Source organism: Oreochromis niloticus, linkage group LG3 (genome assembly GCF_001858045.2).
Source record: "Oreochromis niloticus isolate F11D_XX linkage group LG3, O_niloticus_UMD_NMBU, whole genome shotgun sequence".
NCBI lineage: Eukaryota > Metazoa > Chordata > Actinopteri > Cichliformes > Cichlidae > Oreochromis > Oreochromis niloticus.
In genome coordinates, this window is record NC_031967.2 from 56,414,309 (window position 1) to 56,440,229 (window position 25,921).

The window sequence follows — 25,921 nt, forward strand, 5'->3', positions numbered from 1 at the left end:
TTTCAGAAAAGTGGCAAAAAGTGGAGATTGACTTTAATTTTTAGAAGTTAAAATAATAACCAGTGTTTGAGTCAATTTTGTTGCTCTGAGTTTTATGAGTAAAAGTGAAATCTGTGCAGCAAAGTTAGTGTTACCTCCTCTAACGTGCTACAACATACAGTACAACATGACTGATGGAAGAAAACATAAGCACGAGCATTATTTCCTGTTTGCTGAAGTGAATTTTCAGTAGCTTAGAAACCAAAGGCTTGTTTTTAAGAGACAGTTTAAATGGGACTGAGGGAATGACATGTTTGCACTGCAGTTTATATCCAACAACATCAAGCAGTTAAATCTGTTCTCAAAGAGTTAATGTTGCTAACAGCTCTCCTCTCTGCAGCAGATTCCTGCTGGAGTTTAAAATCAATGGGTTCACTTTTAGACCAGTCGCTCCCTGAAGACACACAGCTGGGTCCAGGTTTAGTTTTGAGTTTCTGAAGGATCCTGATAATTGAAGCACAAATCTTCAGTGTTGGGTAAGTTACTTTAAATTAGTAACTTAGTTACATTACTAGTTACTTCCATCAAAAGTAACTCAGTTACTTCAAGTTACTCGTTACTTTCAAAGTAACTAGTTACTAGGGAAAGTAACTTTGGTTTTACTCAGACTTCTCTTGTTAATGTGTTGCTTCCGTAACTGGATACCCAGCAAGACTGCCAGTCTTCTACACTGCAAACCCGAACAAGTTGACTGAACTTAAAACTTTTGTGGAAACCGATTACCTCAAAAGATTTGAGTACACAAACTCATCCCTTCTAAGTATGGGGGTACTCAAAATTTGTATGTAGTGTTAACCTAAAAATTTAAAATTATATCCTATATTTTATTAATTGAGCGTTACTCAAAGACTGTATACTTTAATTTCAATATTTTTGTGTTTCTTGTAGTTTATTATTTTGATGCAACACAATGCAATTATATTACAACCTAAACTCAAATGATATGATTATTATAAGATATGTATGTTCCAATGTTTGAGTGTAGACTACTAAACAAAGCACAGAAATTTAGTTACTTCACATTTAGTTTATTTAACATTTTTTCATGAAAAAAAAAACAACATCACAAATGTTTTTATCAAACCACTAACATGGACATGGGCACCGTAAAGTGCGCATTATAAATTCAGTGTAGAACATTTAAATCACAAAAGACGACATCAGTCCTAATTCTCAAAATATACAAAAATGCACAACAAAAAGTCAAATACTAATCACCTTTTTTCAAAAATAGAAATGAAAAACAATTTTTGAAAATGGGTAAAAAGAAAGACGATAAGCTTCCAAATAACCAGAACAGGCAGTCAAGTATAGGAAAATAAGGTAAACTGATGGAGTTAAATCCACCCAAAGCCTGTAGTAAACTTAAAGTGCTTCAAACAAAGTGCTCAGTAACAGTGCATGTCCTAACAAACATCGCCTTATATTCCTTCCAGAACTACTCCTTCAGCAACAAATCATTTTTAAGGGCATGTAGGCAGGGTTTCAGGGGTTTGCCGTCATCAAGCCCCATGAAGATTTTTTGGACAAAGGTAAATGTGTGAACCAGCTTCCTGGGGTAGTCTAAATGCAGAGCATAGATCAAGCCAAACAATAAGGCAAATGCATCTGAAAATCCGGGAATATCACGCAGCACCAGGTCGCCTTCCACCACAACGGCCATGCTTGAGGAAGTAAAATGGACAGGACTGGTCTGGGAAGCACCGTCGGTAACCACTGTGAGAAGGGCAACTGGAGTGTCAAAGAGGGTCGACTCATCCAATGTGTCCGCCTGGAATAGACACAGTATCAATAAGTAAGGTTGGTTTGAGAGAATGTGGCAAGCATGACCTGTAATCTAGCAAAACATTCAGCAGTGTAGTGGGTTACTTTGTAACGAGTTAGGGTACTCTACTTTTTTGACAAATGTACATTAATGTGTTAGCTTGTTGCATTACATAATTAGTATGTTTGTTATTTGTCAATAAAAAAGTAATTTATCATTTCATGACTTTATCCCAAAAAGAAACTAAATCTTGACTTCAGCCTGGTTTTGGGGCCACCTGCAGTCAAATTGTATTTTAAAAATCCATGGTGTTTTATCTCACTAGCACAATTTAAGTAATGCAAAAATACACTTACATTACATGTCTTAAAGAATTCTGGGTCCCCTTCCCGCAGGTATACAGGAAGGGCATGAAGCACTGCAGTGCGTTTCACGTTGACATCAGGCGTCTCCTAAAAAGGGAAAAGAAAAGTTCATTGAACACAAAGTTTTCAGGTGTCATTCTTTGGGGAGAATACATGTTTATGAAACTGCATAGCATGTGACTCTACAGAATTTTGGAGACATTTCGTTTGAGACACAACCTTTCTGTCTCTGATGACAAAGAGTCTGTTTCTTACTCATTTGACAAAAATCCTACACAGTATTTTAAAATACTCTTCTCCAGATCAGAGCTGTAATCTGTATAGAACACGGATGTTCAAAGCAAGGAAAAATTGAGTTTGTATCAGTGAAACTTTTAATTTGTGTTAATTTTATCATTAGCAATAGTCACCTGAAGATCATAATGATTCAGGATGGTTCGCAGAGCCTCCGATATCTTGCCAGTCCGTGCAGCCTTCTGTCTGTATAGAGCCATAAGTCGTGGTGTGTGTCTGTCAAGTTCAGCGTAGAACTGGTTCCGCAGGTTGATGTTTGTGACTCGGTGGAACTCCGCACAAATCTAAAATAAAACAGGAACAAAAACATCCAACATGAAGCCAAATTACTGACCAAATTTACATCTTATAAATTGCCCAACTTCTGTCTAACCTTGTTTTATAGATGTCCTATTAAGTTTTTAAAAAAAATTGGACCAGAACCACAAGCACAAGTGTATCACAAAGCTGAAATATATTTTATTTGTTATCTATTATTTATTTATTTATGTATTATCTGAATCTGAAGAGATCTGCTGAACTTGCATTGTTTCATGTTAAACTGAAGAAGAAGAAAAAAAATATATCAAAGCACAGATACCTGAGAGTCAAATCGCAGAGCAGGCCATTTCTCTAAGAAGTTCTTCACCATTGGGCTGTCTTGAACAATTTCATGGCGACGTAGTGCGAAGGTAGTCTGCATCAGTTTTTCAATCATTACTTTGTTGGGCTCAGTCTTCTCAACCTCATTTTTTATCTGGACTCTCATATCCTCCAAACTGACCTGATCTTCTCCTCTTGGAAAGTTTGGGAGGTAGTTCACCTCAGCTCTTCTGGCTCTTTTTATGTTTGAGTGGGGATGCTCTCTTTCAGGGTTGTTAACACTCCTCCTGCCAGCGTTGACAGACACCTCCACACATCCAGATCTGGCTAGCTTGGTGCGATAATTTCCCATCTTGAATTTTAAACTGGTCTTCCAACCATAACTTCCATTCGTACTTCCAGGCTCTTTAAGACACGGATGAGTGGTAACAAGAGCTTCTGCTGCCAAACCGACATCTCTATCACTCGGATAAGCTTTGAAGGTGTGCATCACTGAAGCCATGGTCTCCAAGATGTTGTGCTTTTGGGCTCGAGTCAACCTCAGATGTTTTCCAGACATCTCAAAGGCTCTATTTCCCTCCTCAAGGAGATGTTCAACTTCGTAAGAAAAGGTAGGTACTGGGAAAGTGTCAGGCCAACACTTCAGACGCTGAGCTAATGGCACATGAGGAAGGATGTCTGTATCAGAACTTGCACATGAACTGACATCACTTTCAGATCTCACTACTTTTAGTGTGCCCTTCTCCGGCAACTCTTGAATATCCAGTAGGCAGGTAAGTTGCCCATCAAAGTCGGGGTCTTCGTATTGTAAGGTAAACTCAAAGTCCAGCCTTGGGTTGAGCTTCTCCCGGAGTATGGTGATTAGTTCTTCCACCGACTCAGGCCGCTTAGTTAGAGAAACCTTTACAGCAACATCTGTGGTGACGTGAACTCTCAGAAGGAACTTTTGGGAAACTGCCATCATCCTATGACTGAAACAAGGAATGGAGATGATTTTTAAAAAATGAATAGTCTCATATATAAGAACACTGTACATCATACCATTAACCTTATTATGGTCAGTGATAATTGTATCGAATTGAAAGTACACTGTACATTTCATGACAAAATAAACACTTAGCATGGCAAAAAAAACTTACAATTACTGCTGTTTACTTTGAGTGCAGTCTTGAATTCTATGGCCGATCATCCAACAGTCCAAAACTTAGGTAAGAATGTCAGATGTTACAAAGTCACAGGCCATCATTTCAGTTAGTCATGGTAAACAGTAACCCTCTTTCAGTTTTAAGTTTTTACCATACAATCAACATTGTCTCATTGTCACAAAATATAATAGACTGGTTGAAAGAAGTACAAGGTAATGGTAATGGGGGAGCCATGAAAATATATCTTTTCAACATGATTCAGTGTGACAAAGCAGGGCCATGTTTTTTTTTATTTTTTTTTTAATGAAACAGGTCTTTTAACCTACAAATGTTTTAATGGCCATGAAGGAAGGACTCTTCAATAGATCTTTCAACTCACCTGTGTTTACTGTCTCCACCTGAAATGACTTGCAGTCGGAATTTTTTTTTCTTCGGTCTTTTTTTCTTCGGTCGTCAGCCTTGGAATAAAAAATAAAAATATTGAAAACCTTATCAGCACACTACATATACAACACCTTGCTATATTTCAGTCTGGGTATTACTTTTAATTGTTTAAGATGGAAGTTGCCACTGCTAGCTACGTCAATTTTGAATGATGCTACTGAGAAGACAAACACCTGCCGAACAATGAGGCTGCTTTTGTAAAAACGCCAACTTTCTTGCTTTGGCAAGGGGTCGTTAAAATATCACTAGGACCCGTTCTTTATGTCTGATTCTTATTAAAACTGTGTTTTAATCGGTTAAAACTGTAAAACTGACGACATAATCTATGTTTGAAAAAGAGCACGAACAACTATTCACCACCTGGGTCTGTGCTTTTTAACACAACAGCGCATTCGAAAAGAAGTTCTTGGCTGCAACATATTAATATACTTGCTTTTTTACGGGAAAAATATACACAACGAAGGATCCGTTTCACTTACAAGTTTCTCCAAATGTGCTCTCCAGTTGCTCGAGAAGGGCAGCCATATTGAACAGAATTTTCTGTCAACGTCGTTCAGGTTAGAGAGAAAACGTCATGACGTAGTTGACGTACACATGCGGAGCTCGGAAAAAAACATTTACTCAAAAATCATAATTAAGACAGCAGTATTTACTCTTAACTTCTAAGCCATGTACAATTATAATTGTTTGAATCGTTAACAGAACAGAAAAGTTTTAAGTTGTTTCAACTTTGTGAGAAATTTCAATTGTTATATACACATACTTTATAAGTCAGGTAGACTGTTGGGGTTTACAGTGTAGCTTGCTTACTTGCCACAAGTGCACTGTGCCACCTACCAATAGAAAGGAAAAGATAATGTGCATATTTCCACGAGAGAAATCCCACGCCTGGACTGTCGTTGACCGCCGCCATGATTCTACCTACGTCACAGCGTCATGTGCGCTTTTTACATCCAACACAAAAACTGCAGTCGTGGTGCTTTTGATTGTACTCAGAACTCAGAAATTCTGCCTTCTGAATAGGAAGATGTAGGTAACACCAGACTGCAGATGAGCTGCAAACAGAGCTGGACTGGGACAAAAAAATCGACCCGGGCATTTTGACTAGGGACCGGCCCACCATTATAGGAAAAATCATAAAGCCTTTGAATGAAAACAAACACTGTTGTGACAGTGATGTACACTGTTCTGATGGTATATATGTATCAATCTATCAATCGTTTGTTGTAAGACTCAGATAATTATTTATTAAAAGCGAGACATTTTAAATGAGAATAATAAAGAAAAGTATTTCTTTGTGCCCCCCTTTCCCTGTTAATGCCCTACCTGGCCCCCTGGCAACACTTTGCTAGACCCGCCCCTGCACAGTTACCAGCTGTCAGCTACGTAGAAAAGGATCCTGGTGTTATTTGTCTCTCAGAAACAGTTCATAACTTCCCTTCAACTCATTCATGTCACCTAAAAGGTAAACCTGTTTCTCCATCACCTGTTCAGCTCTGATGATTCAGTAAGGACATCTCCTGGTTTCATCTTCATGTTTCCCTCTCACCAGATAACCAAACCAATATCATGACCAGCAGCTTTACAGCTGTGGCTCCAGCAAACATCAGCTGATACTAGAAATTAATATTAAATAAATTCTAACAACAGCTGATCAAACGTGCTGCTGTTGTTTAACGCGACATCCGCTGGTTTCCTCTTTCTGGCGCGAAGTGGGTGATAAACAAACAAGGGAGAAAAGCCGATCAGCTGATCATTGATCAGTTTCATGATTGAAGTAGAAACAGGAGAGAATGAGAGAAGAAGAGGCAGCTGTGCAGCAAAGACACAGAATAAATCCAGCTTTGTGTCTTTTTCATTGTAGCTGAAGTCCGGGACCAACTTTGTTCCTTTTCACCTCAATACGAAACACATAATGTTTTCTCTGAATACGAGACAATTCCGTTTTTTAGGGGACGGTTGTCAACTCTAATAATTAACCTTATGAACAAAATAAAGTTCAACATCAGTAACATAGCACCCACCCAGCTGTATAGAAACTCCGTCATGCTAGCTAGCACGCAGTACGAAAATGTCAGCATACCGAAAATAAACTCCACCTAAACTTGGTTTATATCTGACCCAGATAGACTGCAGGTCATAACTTCTTACCTGAAGTTCAGTTCACCTGACACGCGGACCGGCGGCCGCTTCGGGTCTCTCCTCTTGCCTCCCTTTTCCTTCATCCACCTGCTGGCCTCCACCACTTGCTAATGTTATTGAATCTGTGGAAGCTCCACGATAGCCACCACACGAAGTAACGAGTAACGAGCCTATCTAAATCCCAGTAACGAGTAACGCGTTCCTGATTTTGGCATAATAACTAGTTACTGTGCTCGTTACCACAATAATAACGTAGTTACTGTAACGCGTTACTTAATAACGCGTTAGTCCCAACACTGCAAATCTTTAATCAAGGACTCATCACATAATATAAAATGCTGACAGAATTTTAGACATTATAATCGTGACTTTAAGTTACATCTTTCTTGATGACTGTTTTTGTTGAAATCTATTAATGACATGATTCAACACGGTGTTCATACAGCTGGGTGCCAGTCCAGATTCAGGTCTCCCATTGATCCTGTGAGTGAAGTGTTTTTCATTTGCAGCCACAGAAGCTGATGAAGACTTAGAATATCTTCATCATGCCAAAGAGAAACCGATTTGCAGGCTGAGCATGAGCAGACGGAAACTCTAAACTAGTGATGGTAGTGTAAAAACAGAGCGCCACCCAGAGGTAAACACAGTCATTTACACTGTGCAGGACTATTGATGGTCCAATGAGCAGCAGTAGATGTTGGACATTTTTTTTTATAGAATAAAGGAATTCCTCACTCAGTGACCTGCTTTGTGATGCAGTTTAGAGACCAGGAAACAACATCAAATCAGACACCAAACTGACATCAAGGAGTTCATGTCACTAATAGCTCACCTCTCTGCAGCAGACGCCTGCTGGTCTTTAAAATCAATGAAACGTTCATTAGACCGGTCACTCTTTAAGGACACACAGCTGGGTGGAGGTCCAGGTTGGTTACTGTGAATAATGATGGAGCAGTGATGTGAGTGCTGAGCTGTGACATGGAGAAAAGTCATGGACAGTTAGAGATGGTCATCTCACCTCTGAGCTTTGGTCTGGCTCTCATATTCCCAACACACAGCAGTTTTAGAGGGAGGGACTCCCTCCTCTCTGTCCTCACAGTGATCCATGCTGCTGAATTCACATCCACATCAGCTCACACACACTTTCTACCTTCACCTGCAGAGGAAACACAAAGTATTCATGTGCACATCAACTGTCAAGATCAGGTGATTCCACTGTGTAGTTCACATTTGATATGTTTGAAAACTCACCTTAGGATTTAGTGTAAGGAAAGGCATCGGGTGTAAAACTCATAGTTAAATTAAAGTGGTGGGCGCGCCCATTTTGGCAGAAGCCAATTGATTTCAATAATGAATTAAATGCAGTGTTTAGGCTGTCATTTCTAGCATCTACATGGATGTTAAAATCACCTAGTATGATTATTTTGCCTGAACTCACCACTCAATCAGATTAAAAACTGAGCATGAGCCGGGAGGATGATACATAACAAATAAAATAGTTTTTTTGAGTTTCGCAGTTAGGGTGAAAAAGGCAAAGATTCAAGCTTTTCATATGCTGTATTTGAATCCAAATTTGCTGTATGTTGTATTTAAAAAGAAATGAGCTGCTATCTTGAACAAACTTCACTTCTGAAGGAAAAAGGGGCGGGAAGGAGAGGAGGGCGATTTTCACAAACAGAGGATGTAAATAAGACAAAAAGGAGGATAGAAGCATTCCTGATCATATTTACTCCAGCTCATGTTTCAGAAACAACAAATACTCCAAAGACTTTCAAAACAAAAGTGTCTCCAGCTGAGGCACAAAAAATGTCAGTTTAATGAAAACAAAACTTCTTTATTTTAACTGCAGCTTCTCAAAACTCTGCCCTAATGAACAAATGCATCATTTCCTCTCTCACACTGACTCACACCTGAATAATGAGGCTGTGCGACATAGTTGTGTCACGCCTGCCCTGCAGCTAAACTGATCGCATCAGTTTGACTGTAAATAATAGTGGTCATATGATTTAGAAGACAAGCATCTTCCTCATCAGTGCCCGTCAGTGTGGGACCAAATTCTCCACGTTATCAGATTTGTAAGCAGCAGCTGAAACTGTCACATGAATGAATATTCATCAAACTGTTTGATTCCAGCCAATAAATAATCTATAATCATGTGGATTTGTCTTCAAACACAAGAGTGATCTAAAGTTTGCCTTGAAATAATAGCTGAACATCAGGTCCAAACATCACAGAGCAGAAAAAAACAGTCAAAGTGTTAAAGAAGGAACCAAAGTAAACTTACAGTTTCTTCAAACACACACGCGAACAACAAGCTCCACTCCACACCTGGACTCTAAACACGGACACACAGGTGAGTTGCTCCCTGGAAGGAGGCGTAACATAACACCTGAACACTGTGAAAGTGCCACACCTTCATCTACTGATTTACAAATATGCCGTCTGACTGCTCAGGCTGAGTTTAAAACCTGTTAAGCACCAAGGGACTTTCTGAGCTTCCTGCTCGAAAGTCACATGTCCAACATGAATAGAGTATTTCTCTGCAATTACAAACTATGTGTAAACAATCTTGGTATCAAAATAAAGTTAACACTGGTGAGAGTTCATCAGACGTGTGAATATTACAGCAGATATTACTGTGTCAAAGTTACTGAGGCTGGGACATTTGAGTATCTCGATTTCTTTTCCTCACCTAATTTATTTTTCGGTTTTGTTTATTTTATTTAGAACCACTTTGAAAATTTGATTTGCTTCACATTTAAGTCCAGAAAACCAGGAATCAACATATGAACATTATGTGTGCAAATATTGATGCTGCTGAAGTGAAACATTGGAAGTTGACATCACTTTTAATGAATGGATAGCCAGGCATTTTGCTATTTGGGACATTTTGGCACCATCTGTTGAAATTTCTTAGGTATTGAACAGCAGAAAAGATTTTACTTTATTTACATGCCTAATATGTTTGTTTCAGCTTCTATATTGCATGACTGACACCTCTTTTTAATCATTTGAGCCAATAGAATAACGTCAGCTGCTTTTGCAGCTGGTTTGGTGAATTTTTGTTGGAGTGTCAAGAAAATTGAAGTTTTGTAATCTGTGAGATCTCAGCTTTTAGAAAATGTATTGCTTCCTTGGTTGGCCATGGCTCTGTGTTAACGAGGCTCTTTGTGTTTGTTTACGGACATTTAATGGAATTACATAACTGCACTTTTAACTGTTTGTTGTTTTTGCTGTGTTTGGTGGTCGTACAAATGGTTGATATGAGGTTTTAGCTGAGATTCAGAGGTTTGTGTGGATACCACACTTTCCAATACTTACATTACTGAGCTTGTGTTGCAGCTGATTAAACTGAATCTTCTCCCTTTTCAATCCATAACATAGGAGATGAGAAATAAAATCAAACAAATGTCGCAGGATTAAAATGGCACAATATCATATTATTCATTTCCCAAACTGCACACGCACAATTCGTCTCATCAACCGCAGGATTCAGCAAAACAAGACGTCCTTCAGACTTTAAAGTGCTGTCAAATAAATGAGGAGCTGGCTGGAGAGAGAGAGTTCTGAGCTTGTCTGCTTAGGTTGCTGCCCCCACGACCCAGACCCAGATAACCCGAAGAAGATGTATGTATGGATAATAATAATAATAACAATAATAATAATATTAATGCACTGCACATATCATTTATATGATCTTGCATTTAAACACTGATTTCAGCCACCAAGGTGTGAGTGAGTAAATCCAACACAATTCCCACCCTGAGATCAAGATGGTTGGATTATTGCTTACTATATCCACCCCCAGTAAAACGCACCCTAAGTCTTGTGATTTACCAGAGTCTGTGCAGGCTTGTCCATACCTCTTCCCTTCTCGTATGTATGTTTTAGCCCTTAGGTACAGCAGGTTGAGCAGCAGGAGAGTGGAACATCATAGTTAATAATAACTGAGTTCAATTTGGTTATGAAGAGATCTTAGAGGGTTTTAAACATGTTTAACTTTGTTTTAAATCTTGTGAGTAGCTGTGTGCGTCACTGTCTGTGCTGCTGCTGGAGGCTGTTTCCTGTGTGAGAAACCTCTGAGTCAGCTCCCCAGTCTGTGGGCTCAGTGGTGCTGAAACTCAGGGTGCTGCTTTTATGTCCTTGGTGCTGAAAACTGAGCTTAAAAAAGACCTCCAGACGGACACGACTAATTGATTTTGTAAATTATTTCGATAAATAACCAAAAGGTGTGCCTGCAATAAGCTGGTGTTTTCCTGCTTGTCTTTTGTCCTAAAATGTTATTTTACTTTATTTGGGACTTAGAACATGAAGATGTTTTACTTGCACTGAAATGTGTGTTTTACACTTGAAGAAAAAAGAGAGTTCAACTTTTTCAACAGGTGTTTCTAATAAAGTGGCCAGTGAGTGTATAACACCATAACTAAATCAACAATATGATCACAAATTGTGGTGGTTGAGCAGGTGACAAACAGTTTACCACTGTCAGTGTGACATTTCCTCCATTTTAGATACAAAACAGATGCAGAGATTTGAAACTTTCAGTTGTGCAGACTCAGAGGACAGCCTGTTGTTGCACTTTAAAGTCATAACATAACAACATAACATAACATAAGAACATGATTTTTAAATGCCAACTCAATTATCATCCACAGTCAGGTGACGCCACAGCTGTTACCCGTCATACTGTGGTCACTTCTGGTGAAAACAATCCCGTTGCACCTCTGACTGCTGACAGAACACCTCCAGTATCAATCAATACACTGATTATAGTCTCATGAATTTAAGTCCGAAAATGTTTTGGGTTTTTTGCATGTGGGCAATACTGACCATGCGCAATGAGCTACATATTTTGTAATTATTTGTTGTATATCAGTTTAAAAAAAAGAAACCTTCCATTTTATTTTTTCTAAAATAAACACAAACACAGGAGATCATGAGTGTACATAAAAAACAAAAACACATATACCTGTTTTAACATAATCTGAATATATCTCACATCTATGATGTAATATTTTTCTTCCCACATGGTTTATGGCCACTAGAGGGAGATGTTTGACTTTAAAATTTCTGCTGTTCTTCAAGAAATGTCTCTGTTTTATTCCACTTTGAATAAAGATGAAAGGGATCACATAAAGATCACTTGTATATGTGTATCGTTGAAAATTAAAAGATCAGACAGCAGAGATGAAGGTGAAGCTGACAGAGATGATTTTATGATCTGTTCATAAAATGTAACCAGTTCTGTCTAAATGGGAACACCGAGTGCTGCACATTTAGTTTAATAGTGAATTTTTCTTTTTTTTGAAGAAAAAGTTTCAAAGGTTTCTCAGAACAAGATGTTTGAAAATGAAAATGTTTTTGTCAACTGGAGCAAATAACACACTGAATCTGTACGTGAGGCACACGAAGACCAGTTAGCTTCAAACAGCCTGAGAGGTGATCAACATGATGTATTCATGTTGGTGAGAGACGAGAACCAGGAAGATTTATTCACTGTGAAATATGATACACAGACTTTCTTAAATCTATTATTGAGTGAAAATATTTTCAGGTTGAAGAATAAAAAACTTTATTAGACGTTCAAACAATGTCTGAAAATGAACATGATTTAAATCTGTTCACAGCAGCTTCAAATCATGTTTCCACTCTGAGAGCAATCCTCCATCTGGTTGTTTCTTGTTACAGGAACAAACTGAACCTGTTGAACCTGAAGATTAAACACACTCATTGGTTCTGCTACTGTAACATACGAGACACAAAACTCATGAATAACCTAACAAATTATATACAAAGTGATTTCTGACAAATGAAGCAGATAATTTCTGCTTTTGAACTTTAAGAATTTAAACTCTCACACTGAACAACTTAAATAAACACAGTCCCTGATTTCAGTGCTGTAATGTATTATAGCACAGTGAAATCGAGAGATGATGTAACAGTCTAAACAGGTCTGATGATAATCAGAAATGTGAAATCAAAACAAAACCACACAGGATCTTCTTGATTTGAGGCAAAAGCGTTCTGCCAACAATGATAATAATAAAAACATAAATAATAATTATTTCCTTCATTTGCCTTTGAATATAACTGTTGTGGATGCTCTTATTATTAACAGTTTGTAAATGTTTCCAAACATCCAGTGCAGAGCTGTTGTTGAGTGCTTTCTGTTTGTGACCAGATCAGGTGTTGCTAATTAAGTGAATTTTAAATAGTGATATCTTATCACATGAGCAGCCTCTGACTGTATCTGTCTGCAACAATATCATTCACTGCTGTTGTATCGTGTTTTGTTATCTAAGTGAATGCCCAAACAATAAAGGTGTGTCATCTAGATTTTATTTATTTATTTTTATTTATGTATATATTTTATTTATACATTTATTTATTTATATTCTTACATTATTTTTGTCATTATTCTCATGATTGGTTATATTTTTAAGGATCATGACATATGAGAACAGCGATAACTAGTGGTGGTTTGAAGACTGTAAGCTCTAAATTTACTTCAATTCTCACTATTAAATTCGTCTGTGGTCCAGTCGTAACCACCATGAGGTCAAACTGAAACATTGTACTGAATCATTAACTTAAATATTCTCATAAATACATTAGAAAAGAAAAACAAATTATATATTAGGAACAATGGAAAGCTGCAAAAGAAGTTAAAACCTTAAAGTGATTTCCTTTAAGACCACACAGGGGATGTAAGAGAACGGTAAGTGTTGGTTTTTCAGCTGATACACACGCTGTCATTTGTGACCTGTATCATTACATTTCCATCAAACACAGCTTATACAGTGTACCACTGATAAAAGAACAAGGCTGGTTGTGGATCAGCTCAGAAGAATTTTATTCTGATGTTTGAAACTCTTAAACTCTGACATGTTGAGGAAAACAAACAAATTGTGTGTGTTGCGGTGACACAGTGCTGATGATCAAAAACTGTATTTACTCTGTTATGTTTCCATGATGGTGGAGAACCCCCCAGTTACCTGTGGCTGCACAAAGGGTGACATTGCCACCTCGCTGGCCAGGTACTTCCACAATGGCAAGTTGACCAATTATGTTCCTGCCTCTCCGCCTCCTTTTTGCCAGTTTGAACTCTGCTAATAAATTGATACACTGACAGATAGAGACACGTAGGTACAAACATCCTCACACAAAAGAACAACAGATGACAACTAAAATATCAAAATTCTTGGAAACTAATGATAAACAAGACGTTTCTGATTCGATTTTATGGGAAACATTTAAAGTGGTAATGCGAGGAGAAATTATTTATTTTGAATCTTCGTTAAAAAAAGAACGCCGGAAACGCCTGTTAGAAATAGAAATTGAATTAACACAGTTAGAACAGGACCACAAGGCCTCCTCTTGTCCCTCTTTGTTTCAAGACATCATTAAAAGGAAGTTTGAGTATAACACAATTTTATCTAGTCAAGTAACAGATCAGCTATTTAGGATCAGACAGAAGCATTTTGAGTTTGGAGATAAGCCCCATAAGCTTCTTTCTCGGCAGCTGAGAGGCCTACAGGCCAGTAGGGCTATACACAAAATTAAATCAAGATCAGGTGAAATTTTAATTAGCCCTAAAGCTATTAATGAGCGATTTAGAGAATATTATGAAGAGCTCTATATGTCGAAATCTTGGGGCAATATTTCTGATTGGTTAGGGAAGCTGGATCTCCCGAAAATGAATAACGCTGCACGAGAGGCTTTAAGCTCAGATATTACTATTGAAGAAGTTTCAAAAGCTATTACGTCATTCCCCAATGGAAAGTCCCCAGGCCCAGATGGGTTTGGCATTGAATTGTATAAAAAATACTCTGAAAAGGTGGCCCCGCTTTTATTGAGAATGTTTAAGCATTCTTTCCATACTCAAGCATTTCCCTGTACGCTATATGAAGCTAATATTTCTTTGTTATTGAAAGAAGGAAAGGATGAAACAGAATGTTCCTCTTATTCACCTATTGCTTTGTTGAATTTGGATATGAAAATTTTCACTAAAATTTTGGCAAACAGATTAAATGGACATGTTGGATCAATTATCCACCCGGATCAAACTGGGTTTGTCCCCCAGAGGTTTTCCTTCTTTAATGTTCGAAGATTGATGAATATTATGTATCATAGGCACTGGGGGGCTTCCAAGATCGCAGTACTGAGCTTAGATGCTGAAAAGCCGTTTGACCAGGTCGAGTGGGCCTATATGCTTTGGGTACTGGAGAAGTTTGGTTTAGGCGAACAGTTTATATCATGGGTTGATATGATCAGTGTTGGGACTAACGCGTTATTAAGTAACGCGTTACAGTAACTACGTTATTATTGTGGTAACGAGCACAGTAACTAGTTATTATGCCAAAATCAGGAACGCGTTACTCGTTACTGGGATTTAGATAGGCTCGTTATTCGTTACTTCGTGTGGTGGCTATCGTGGAGCTTCCACAGATTCAATAACATTAGCAAGTGGTGGAGGCCAGCAGGTGGATGAAGGAAAAGGGAGGCAAGAGGAGAGACCCGAAGCGGCCGCCGGTCCGCGTGTCAGGTGAACTGAACTTCAGGTAAGAAGTTATGACCTGCAGTCTATCTGAGTCAGATATAAACCAAGTTTAGGTGGAGTTTATTTTCGGTATGCTGACATTTTCGTACTGCGTGCTAGCTAGCATGACGGAGTTTCTATACAGCTGGGTGGGTGCTATGTTACTGATGTTGAACTTTATTTTGTTCATAAGGTTAATTATTAGAGTTGACAACCGTCCCCTAAAAAACGGAATTGTCTCGTATTCAGAGAAAACATTATGTGTTTCGTATTGAGGTGAAAAGGAACAAAGTTGGTCCCGGACTTCAGCTACAATGAAAAAGACACAAAGCTGGATTTATTCTGTGTCTTTGCTGCACAGCTGCCTCTTCTTCTCTCATTCTCTCCTGTTTCTACTTCAATCATGAAACTGATCAATGATCAGCTGATCGGCTTTTCTCCCTTGTTTGTTTATCACCCACTTCGCGCCAGAAAGAGGAAACCAGCGGATGTCGCGTTAAACAACAGCAGCACGTTTGATCAGCTGTTGTTAGAATTTATTTAATATTAATTTCTAGTATCAGCTGATGTTTGCTGGAGCCACAGCTGTAAAGCTGCTGGTCATGATATTGGTTTGGTTATCTGGTGAGAGGGAAACATGAAGATGAAACCAGGAGATGTCCTTACTGAATCATCAGAGCTGAACAGGTGATGGAGAAACAGGTTTACCTTTTAGGTGACATGAATGAGTTGAAGGGAAGTTATGAACTGTTTCTGAGAGACAAATAACACCAGGATCCTTTTCTACGTAGCTGACAGCTGGTAACTGTGCAGGGGCGGGTCTAGCAAAGTGTTGCCAGGGGGCCAGGTAGGGCATTAACAGGGAAAGGGGGGCACAAAGAAATACTTTTCTTTATTATTCTCATTTAAAATGTCTCGCTTTTAATAAATAATTATCTGAGTCTTACAACAAACGATTGATAGATTGATACATATATACCATCAGAACAGTGTACATCACTGTCACAACAGTGTTTGTTTTCATTCAAAGGCTTTATGATTTTTCCTATAATGGTGGGCCGGTCCCTAGTCAAAATGCCCGGGTCGATTTTTTTGTCCCAGTCCAGCTCTGTTTGCAGCTCATCTGCAGTCTGGTGTTACCTACATCTTCCTATTCAGAAGGCAGAATTTCTGAGTTCTGAGTACAATCAAAAGCACCACGACTGCAGTTTTTGTGTTGGATGTAAAAAGCGCACATGACGCTGTGACGTAGGTAGAATCATGGCGCGGTCAACGACAGTCCAGGCGTGGGATTTCTCTCGTGGAAATATGCACATTATCTTTTCCTTTCTATTGGTAGGTGGCACAGTGCACTTGTGGCAAGTAAGCAAGCTACACTGTAAACCCCAACAGTCTACCTGACTTATAAAGTATGTGTATATAACAATTGAAATTTCTCACAAAGTTGAAACAACTTAAAACTTTTCTGTTCTGTTAACGATTCAAACAATTATAATTGTACATGGCTTAGAAGTTAAGAGTAAATACTGCTGTCTTAATTATGATTTTTGAGTAAATGTTTTTTTCCGAGCTCCGCATGTGTACGTCAACTACGTCATGACGTTTTCTCTCTAACCTGAACGACGTTGACAGAAAATTCTGTTCAATATGGCTGCCCTTCTCGAGCAACTGGAGAGCACATTTGGAGAAACTTGTAAGTGAAACGGATCCTTCGTTGTGTATATTTTTCCCGTAAAAAAGCAAGTATATTAATATGTTGCAGCCAAGAACTTCTTTTCGAATGCGCTGTTGTGTTAAAAAGCACAGACCCAGGTGGTGAATAGTTGTTCGTGCTCTTTTTCAAACATAGATTATGTCGTCAGTTTTACAGTTTTAACCGATTAAAACACAGTTTTAATAAGAATCAGACATAAAGAACGGGTCCTAGTGATATTTTAACGACCCCTTGCCAAAGCAAGAAAGTTGGCGTTTTTACAAAAGCAGCCTCATTGTTCGGCAGGTGTTTGTCTTCTCAGTAGCATCATTCAAAAGTGACGTAGCTAGCAGTGGCAACTTCCATCTTAAACAATTAAAAGTAATACCCAGACTGAAATATAGCAAGGTGTTGTATATGTAGTGTGCTGATAAGGTTTTCAATATTTTTATTTTTTATTCCAAGGCTGACGACCGAAGAAAAAAAGACCGAAGAAAAAAAAATTCCGACTGCAAGTCATTTCAGGTGGAGACAGTAAACACAGGTGAGTTGAAAGATCTATTGAAGAGTCCTTCCTTCATGGCCATTAAAACATTTGTAGGTTAAAAGACCTGTTTCATTAAAAAAAAAATAAAAAAAAAACATGGCCCTGCTTTGTCACACTGAATCATGTTGAAAAGATATATTTTCATGGCTCCCCCCATTACCATTACCTTGTACTTCTTTCAACCAGTCTATTATATTTTGTGACAATGAGACAATGTTGATTGTATGGTAAAAACTTAAAACTGAAAGAGGGTTACTGTTTACCATGACTAACTGAAATGATGGCCTGTGACTTTGTAACATCTGACATTCTTACCTAAGTTTTGGACTGTTGGATGATCGGCCATAGAATTCAAGACTGCACTCAAAGTAAACAGCAGTAATTGTAAGTTTTTTTTGCCATGCTAAGTGTTTATTTTGTCATGAAATGTACAGTGTACTTTCAATTCGATACAATTATCACTGACCATAATAAGGTTAATGGTATGATGTACAGTGTTCTTATATATGAGACTATTCATTTTTTAAAAATCATCTCCATTCCTTGTTTCAGTCATAGGATGATGGCAGTTTCCCAAAAGTTCCTTCTGAGAGTTCACGTCACCACAGATGTTGCTGTAAAGGTTTCTCTAACTAAGCGGCCTGAGTCGGTGGAAGAACTAATCACCATACTCCGGGAGAAGCTCAACCCAAGGCTGGACTTTGAGTTTACCTTACAATACGAAGACCCCGACTTTGATGGGCAACTTACCTGCCTACTGGATATTCAAGAGTTGCCGGAGAAGGGCACACTAAAAGTAGTGAGATCTGAAAGTGATGTCAGTTCATGTGCAAGTTCTGATACAGACATCCTTCCTCATGTGCCATTAGCTCAGCGTCTGAAGTGTTGGCCTGACACTTTCCCAGTACCTACCTTTTCTTACGAAGTTGAACATCTCCTTGAGGAGGGAAATAGAGCCTTTGAGATGTCTGGAAAACATCTGAGGTTGACTCGAGCCCAAAAGCACAACATCTTGGAGACCATGGCTTCAGTGATGCACACCTTCAAAGCTTATCCGAGTGATAGAGATGTCGGTTTGGCAGCAGAAGCTCTTGTTACCACTCATCCGTGTCTTAAAGAGCCTGGAAGTACGAATGGAAGTTATGGTTGGAAGACCAGTTTAAAATTCAAGATGGGAAATTATCGCACCAAGCTAGCCAGATCTGGATGTGTGGAGGTGTCTGTCAACGCTGGCAGGAGGAGTGTTAACAACCCTGAAAGAGAGCATCCCCACTCAAACATAAAAAGAGCCAGAAGAGCTGAGGTGAACTACCTCCCAAACTTTCCAAGAGGAGAAGATCAGGTCAGTTTGGAGGATATGAGAGTCCAGATAAAAATGAGGTTGAGAAGACTGAGCCCAACAAAGTAATGATTGAAAAACTGATGCAGACTACCTTCGCACTACGTCGCCATGAAATTGTTCAAGACAGCCCAATGGTGAAGAACTTCTTAGAGAAATGGCCTGCTCTGCGATTTGACTCTCAGGTATCTGTGCTTTGATATATTTTTTTTCTTCTTCTTCAGTTTAACATGAAACAATGCAAGTTCAGCAGATCTCTTCAGATTCAGATAATACATAAATAAATAAATAATAGATAACAAATAAAATATATTTCAGCTTTGTGATACACTTGTGCTTGTGGTTCTGGTCCAATTTTTTTTAAAAACTTAATAGGACATCTATAAAACAAGGTTAGACAGAAGTTGGGCAATTTATAAGATGTAAATTTGGTCAGTAATTTGGCTTCATGTTGGATGTTTTTGTTCCTGTTTTATTTTAGATTTGTGCGGAGTTCCACCGAGTCACAAACATCAACCTGCGGAACCAGTTCTACGCTGAACTTGACAGACACACACCACGACTTATGGCTCTATACAGACAGAAGGCTGCACGGACTGGCAAGATATCGGAGGCTCTGCGAACCATCCTGAATCATTATGATCTTCAGGTGACTATTGCTAATGATAAAATTAACACAAATTAAAAGTTTCACTGATACAAACTCAATTTTTCCTTGCTTTGAACATCCGTGTTCTATACAGATTACAGCTCTGATCTGGAGAAGAGTATTTCAAAATACTGTGTAGGATTTTTGTCAAATGAGTAAGAAACTGACTCTTTGTCATCAGAGACAGAAAGGTTGTGTCTCAAACGAAATGTCTCCAAAATTCTGTAGAGTCACATGCTATGCAGTTTCATAAACATGTATTCTCCCCAAAGAATGACACCTGAAAACTTTGTGTTCAATGAACTTTTCTTTTCCCTTTTTAGGAGACGCCTGATGTCAACGTGAAACGCACTGCAGTGCTTCATGCCCTTCCTGTATACCTGCGGGAAGGGGACCCAGAATTCTTTAAGACATGTAATGTAAGTGTATTTTTGCATTACTTAAATTGTGCTAGTGAGATAAAACACCATGGATTTTTAAAATACAATTTGACTGCAGGTGGCCCCAAAACCAGGCTGAAGTCAAGATTTAGTTTCTTTTTGGGATAAAGTCATGAAATGATAAATTACTTTTTTATTGACAAATAACAAACATACTAATTATGTAATGCAACAAGCTAACACATTAATGTACATTTGTCAAAAAAGTAGAGTACCCTAACTCGTTACAAAGTAACCCACTACACTGCTGAATGTTTTGCTAGATTACAGGTCATGCTTGCCACATTCTCTCAAACCAACCTTACTTATTGATACTGTGTCTATTCCAGGCGGACACATTGGATGAGTCGACCCTCTTTGACACTCCAGTTGCCCTTCTCACAGTGGTTACCGACGGTGCTTCCCAGACCAGTCCTGTCCATTTTACTTCCTCAAGCATGGCCGTTGTGGTGGAAGGCGACCTGGTGCTGCGTGATATTCCCGGATTTTCAGATGCATTTGCCTTATTGTTTGGCTTGATCTATGCTCTGCATTTAGACTACCCCAGGAAGCTGGTTCACACATTTACCTTTGTCCAAAAAATCTTCATGGGGCTTGATGACGGCAAACCCCTGAAACCCTGCCTACATGCCCTTAAAAATGATTTGTTGCTGAAGGAGTAGTTCTGGAAGGAATATAAGGCGATGTTTGTTAGGACATGCACTGTTACTGAGCACTTTGTTTGAAGCACTTTAAGTTTACTACAGGCTTTGGGTGGATTTAACTCCATCAGTTTACCTTATTTTCCTATACTTGACTGCCTGTTCTGGTTATTTGGAAGCTTATCGTCTTTCTTTTTACCCATTTTCAAAAATTGTTTTTCATTTCTATTTTTGAAAAAAGGTGATTAGTATTTGACTTTTTGTTGTGCATTTTTGTATATTTTGAGAATTAGGACTGATGTCGTCTTTTGTGATTTAAATGTTCTACACTGAATTTATAATGCGCACTTTACGGTGCCCATGTCCATGTTAGTGGTTTGATAAAAACATTTGTGATGTTGTTTTTTTTTTCATGAAAAAATGTTAAATAAACTAAATGTGAAGTAACTAAATTTCTGTGCTTTGTTTAGTAGTCTACACTCAAACATTGGAACATACATATCTTATAATAATCATATCATTTGAGTTTAGGTTGTAATATAATTGCATTGTGTTGCATCAAAATAATAAACTACAAGAAACACAAAAATATTGAAATTAAAGTATACAGTCTTTGAGTAACGCTCAATTAATAAAATATAGGATATAATTTTAAATTTTTAGGTTAACACTACATACAAATTTTGAGTACCCCCATACTTAGAAGGGATGAGTTTGTGTACTCAAATCTTTTGAGGTAATCGGTTTCCACAAAAGTTTTAAGTTCAGTCAACTTGTTCGGGTTTGCAGTGTAGAAGACTGGCAGTCTTGCTGGGTATCCAGTTACGGAAGCAACACATTAACAAGAGAAGTCTGAGTAAAACCAAAGTTACTTTCCCTAGTAACTAGTTACTTTGAAAGTAACGAGTAACTTGAAGTAACTGAGTTACTTTTGATGGAAGTAACTAGTAATGTAACTAAGTTACTAATTTAAAGTAACTTACCCAACACTGGATATGATATATAGGCATCCCTCTTCTTCCATTCTTACTAACCAAGATAGATCAGCGCCTTTTTTTTTACACCGCGGGACACGACAAGGCTGTCCTTTGAGCCTTTTGCTCTTCACAATTTCTATTGAACCTCTTGCAGTAGCCATTAGGAATGAGCCCTCTATTGACCCTGTCCAAATGGGGAATATCAAGCACTACATTTCTTTATATGCGGATGATGTTGTTTTGTTCTTGTCAAATCCTGAGCGATCTGTTCCTGTACTTTTAGATGTGGTGAGGTCGTTTGGGGAAATCTCAGGTTATACAATTAATTGGCAGAAGAGTGAGTTTGTGGCTTTAACTGCAAACTTGGATGTTGATTTTTTGAAAATTTTGCCTTTTAAAATTACAGACAGATTGAAATACTTGGGTGTTATTTTGCCTAAGGATCCTAAATTGATCTTTAAGTTGAATTATCTTGAACAAGTTGAAAAATTGAAAAAGGACATTGAGAAATGGAGGGCTCTCCCTATCTCCATGGTAGGTCGCATTAATGTAATCAAAATGGTTTCCCTTCCTAAATTTCTATATTTGTTTTTAAACTTACCTATTTTTTTGAATAAGCAATTTTTTAAAGTGATCGACTCAGTAGTATTACCATTTGTTTGGGGCTTTAAAACTCACAGGCTATCAAAAGTTCATCTATGTTAGTCTAAACTTAAGGGTGGATTTGCTCTACCACTGTTTCAGTTTTATTATTGGGCTGCAAATGCTAGAACTCTTGCTTACTGGCAGGAAGGGTACAAAAAGGACATGTCTGCCGATACCCCCCCCACGGGTGGTCATAGAGAGTGGTGGGGTTGAGAATAGTTCCCTCCCTGCTCTTCTTTTTTCGTCCTCTAATCCGCGAACCAAGGTCAATAATTTTATAGTTTCGAACTGCGTTAAAATCTTTAGTCAGATCAAAAAAGGTTGTGGTCTACCAGACACTTCGATCCACACTCCAATATACGGTAATCATGCATTTCCACCCTCATGTTTAGACGCCTCTTTTGAGGTCTGGACACAGAAAGGTATTATTACTCTCAAAGATTTATATATTGACAGGCAGTTTGCATCATTTACTCAGTTGCAGAACAAGTTCTCTCTCCCTGCGTCACATTTTTTTCATTATTTACAGATAAGAAACTATGTTCGTCAGAGTATCCTTAATTTTCCATCTCTTCCGGAAGAGGGGTCAATTTTTACACTCCTTCTGAGTTCCCCGGATTCTAAAAAATTGGTTTCTGGTTTTGTGAAAGCCTTTTCTGAGTATTTAAATTTTAAATCTGACTTTTTGAAGATGGCATGGGAGGAGGAGCTTGGTTTGCAAATAGGAGATGAGGTGTGGGAGAGGAGTCTGTGTATGATCCATTCTTGCTCTATAAATGCAAGGCATCAGTTAATTCAATTCAAAGTGCTTCACAGACTTCATTATTCAAAAACTAAACTGCAGAGGATTTTCCTTCTATTAGTCCGATATGTGATCGTTGTAAGCTTGGAGAAGGCTCTCTTACTCATTTATTTTGGACTTGTTCCAAATTGCATAACTATTGGTTGGACATTTTTAAATGTTTTTCTGATATCTATAATTGCACATTAGAGCCGGACCCAATAATTGCATTGTTTGGATCTTCCTCTTCCCTTTTACACCTCAGCTCTGCTGCACAAACCACAGTTTTGTTTTGAATGGTAATTGCTAAGAAAATTATCTTGACTCTCTGGAAGTCGGATATTGTACCTCAATTCAAAATGTGGCTGACAGAACTGACTGCTCTACTACATATGGAGAGAATTAGATATACATTAGTGGACAAACTTAGTAACTTCTTTGATGTGTGGCAGCCATTTTTAGATCATGTATTAAAACAAAGTCCTGTTTGATCGATCACCAATAATTCAGCCTACCACCTTAGCGTTTTATTTCTGTTTATTGCCAGTGTTGAAGTAGTATTTTTGTCGTTGCAGTGTAATCTTTTGCCTTATTTGTGTGTTTTTGCCCTTGCTGTTGTGTTGTCTGTTGTTTTTTTGCTTTTTGTTTTTTTTGTCTTTTTTTTCCTTATATCAAAAAATCTCAATAAACATACTTAAAAAAAAACAAAAAAACCCCAAAAGAACAACAGACACAAAGCACACAAAACAGACACATGCCCAAGCACACACACGAGCCTCAAGCACATATCTATGTACTAATATGCACTTCAAATTATAACAAAGGGCAATCATATGGTTCTGGGGATTCTGAAATCAGGGAGTGGTTAATGTACAGTCCAATGTAATTACTGTATCCAGGGAAGAAGTGGAAAATGTTTGGCCGGTGACCTTTGTGTTCAGACGGGCACCGAAATGTCTTCCGTGATGAGGAACCTCCACCTTACTGAATGAGACACCCTTTACATTACTTTACTTTACATTACTCACAGGGTTCTGTCCTGGGACCAATATTTTCACCTTATAGGTGCTTCCATTAGGTCATCCTACCATCCTCCTGTCTGTGTAAACTGGGAGACTGATTCAATGGTCTGTGAAGCCCAAAAAGATGACTGTGACCTTAGAAGTGACATTGCAAAGAGTGTGTATTAGTGACGGTGAGATGAAGCCTCGTGATGAACTGAAGCTTTTCACCCAGCTGGTTGACTCATGGTTCGAAGCATTGTGATGATGCATTTGCTCTACTGCGCCATCAAGTGGATGATTCAAGTGAAACAGGCTCTTTGATTATTATGATGTGATGTGTAAACCTCTAAACTGAATAAATGAATTGTTTTCATGGTTATTTATCACGAATATTGTCTCAGTATGTCTGATACAAAAGAGAAAGTGGAAACTATCAGGACAGAGTTTTGGTATGATTGTGTAACTGTGTAATCATGCTTATGTACATCTGGATAATCACACAAACTGTGTGGTGCTTCACTTTTTAATAAACTAAAAGACAGAAATCAGATTATAGGATCTGTAGTGTTGTTTATTTTTATTATGGTACTTATCATTCGTGATATTTATTACTGTGTGCATACTTTATTAGAAGAGATGAGATCAAAAAAAAAATCTCTTCCTTGTTGGTTTCATCAAAGAAGAGATACTCAAGTAACTATGTAGCACGTATGTAATCCAATTCCACAACACAATGTGATGGGGGAATCAGCTGTCCATTTTATTTCGAATCTGGCGCGAACCGGTGAGCCAGTTCCTGAATCAGTCACATGGTACGGACTGCCCGCGAGGCCTCGAACGTCACTGGACACGTAATCAAAGGAAGCCTTGATACGCGCTTCACGAAAACTCACCCGAGATTACCCGACACACGTTTGAAGCTTCGACACACAGGACACATCACTAGTGTATATGTTCCTTCCAGAGTCAACTCTCGAGTAATTCACTGCACACACAATGCCAGGATTTTATGCCACACAAATCTCAGTTATGTAATTTTTACAGGGAATGTTTTGGAGCCTACCGGAGTAAGGGAAGTGTCTGCTTGTTCAGTTGGTGCCTGAAACAAAACCTTCACCTCTCCATGTGCTGAACTTCTAAGACCTTTAACTGTGCCCCGTGCCCACTGTCCCACATCACCTTGGACTTTGTTAGGATTCCCACCCTCAGCAAGTAACACTACTATGATGATTTTTACTAGGGCTGTCAGCGTTAACATGTTAACGTGGATTAATCTGTCATCACGATTAATGCGATTAAAATGTTTAATGCAATTAAACCATCTGGAGAGCAGAATGGACAAACTTTGGACAAACAGCCCAAAATGCATCGACAGAGACATTTCAGGGATTTTGAGTCATTCTGCGCTCCAGATGGATTAATATGCATTAACGTGTTAACTCTGACAGCCCTAATTGTTACTGTCCACTGTGTGACGCTCCCCAAAATTTCATCAGTTCTCTAAATATCCCTGGTCCTGATCAGACCATGACCTCATTTAACCTCAATGGTCTAGTTGGCAATATGTGCCCTGATTAGTCGGGTTTTTTCTTTTTGGTTTTCACTCACAGACTAACAGCCAAACAGAAAGGGCAAATCAGCACTTTGAATTAATTCAATTCAGTTTTATTTATATAGCCTCAATTCACATTGACAGTCGCCTCAGGTTTATGAGGCTTCCTTGCAGTGCATCATCCCAGCCAACAAGTTTCAAAGTTGAAATGGGTCAAGTATGCACACAACTCCAAGACTTCCCCCGCAACTGGACTCTTTCTCCCTTTGAGGTGTCCCTTATTTTCTGCTGTGGCAGGAAACATAGTGATGCCAACATCTGGAGGCCCACCTGTACTG

General features: G+C 38.5%; 2 protein-coding genes across 3 annotated transcripts; one reads left to right on the forward strand and one right to left on the reverse strand.

The window, feature by feature from the left end:
* Window positions 1-740: 740 nt before the first annotated feature.
* LOC106097739 (uncharacterized) lies at window positions 741-5,434 on the reverse strand. Its single transcript, XM_019356659.2, has 7 exons — window positions 5,114-5,434; window positions 4,570-4,648; window positions 4,185-4,248; window positions 3,044-4,016; window positions 2,580-2,747; window positions 2,161-2,256; window positions 741-1,810 (listed from the first exon to the last, which is right to left on the reverse strand). Exons 4-7 carry the CDS (start codon window positions 4,007-4,009, stop codon window positions 1,478-1,480), a joined length of 1,563 nt encoding a protein of 520 aa, XP_019212204.1. The 5' UTR covers window positions 4,010-4,016; window positions 4,185-4,248; window positions 4,570-4,648; window positions 5,114-5,434; the 3' UTR covers window positions 741-1,477.
* Window positions 5,435-16,424: 10,990 nt separating this feature from the next.
* LOC102081684 (uncharacterized) lies at window positions 16,425-21,396 on the forward strand. 2 transcript variants are annotated; one of them, XR_003216693.1, is made up of 7 exons: window positions 16,425-17,008; window positions 17,474-17,552; window positions 17,876-17,939; window positions 18,108-19,079; window positions 19,376-19,543; window positions 19,867-19,962; window positions 20,313-21,396. XR_003216693.1 is itself a non-coding variant. In XM_025903623.1 (6 exons), the coding sequence occupies exons 3-6, from the start codon at window positions 18,963-18,965 to the stop codon at window positions 20,643-20,645; spliced, it is 714 nt and encodes a 237-aa protein (XP_025759408.1). In that variant the 5' UTR covers window positions 16,425-17,008; window positions 17,474-17,552; window positions 18,108-18,962; the 3' UTR covers window positions 20,646-21,396. The 2 variants fall into 2 exon arrangements, 1 of the variants encoding a protein (XP_025759408.1); XM_025903623.1 differs by lacking the exon at window positions 17,876-17,939.
* Window positions 21,397-25,921: the final 4,525 nt, after the last annotated feature.

What these genes read in the sequence shown, in the direction of transcription:
- LOC106097739 (XM_019356659.2), bottom strand. Translation starts at nt 4,009, where the DNA reads ATGATGGCAGTTTCCCAAAAGTTCCTTCTGAGAGTTCACGTCACCACA. An exon ending in CTCTGCGATTTGACTCTCAG is followed by an intron (nt 2,748 to 3,043) that starts GTATCTGTGCTT and finishes GTTTTATTTTAG; the next exon opens with ATTTGTGCGGAGTTCCACCG. An exon ending in AATTCTTTAAGACATGTAAT is followed by an intron (nt 1,811 to 2,160) that starts GTAAGTGTATTT and finishes TGTCTATTCCAG; the next exon opens with GCGGACACATTGGATGAGTC.
- LOC102081684 (XM_025903623.1), top strand. Translation starts at nt 18,963, where the DNA reads ATGATTGAAAAACTGATGCAGACTACCTTCGCACTACGTCGCCATGAA. An exon ending in TGAATCATTATGATCTTCAG is followed by an intron (nt 19,544 to 19,866) that starts GTGACTATTGCT and finishes TTCCCTTTTTAG; the next exon opens with GAGACGCCTGATGTCAACGT. An exon ending in AATTCTTTAAGACATGTAAT is followed by an intron (nt 19,963 to 20,312) that starts GTAAGTGTATTT and finishes TGTCTATTCCAG; the next exon opens with GCGGACACATTGGATGAGTC.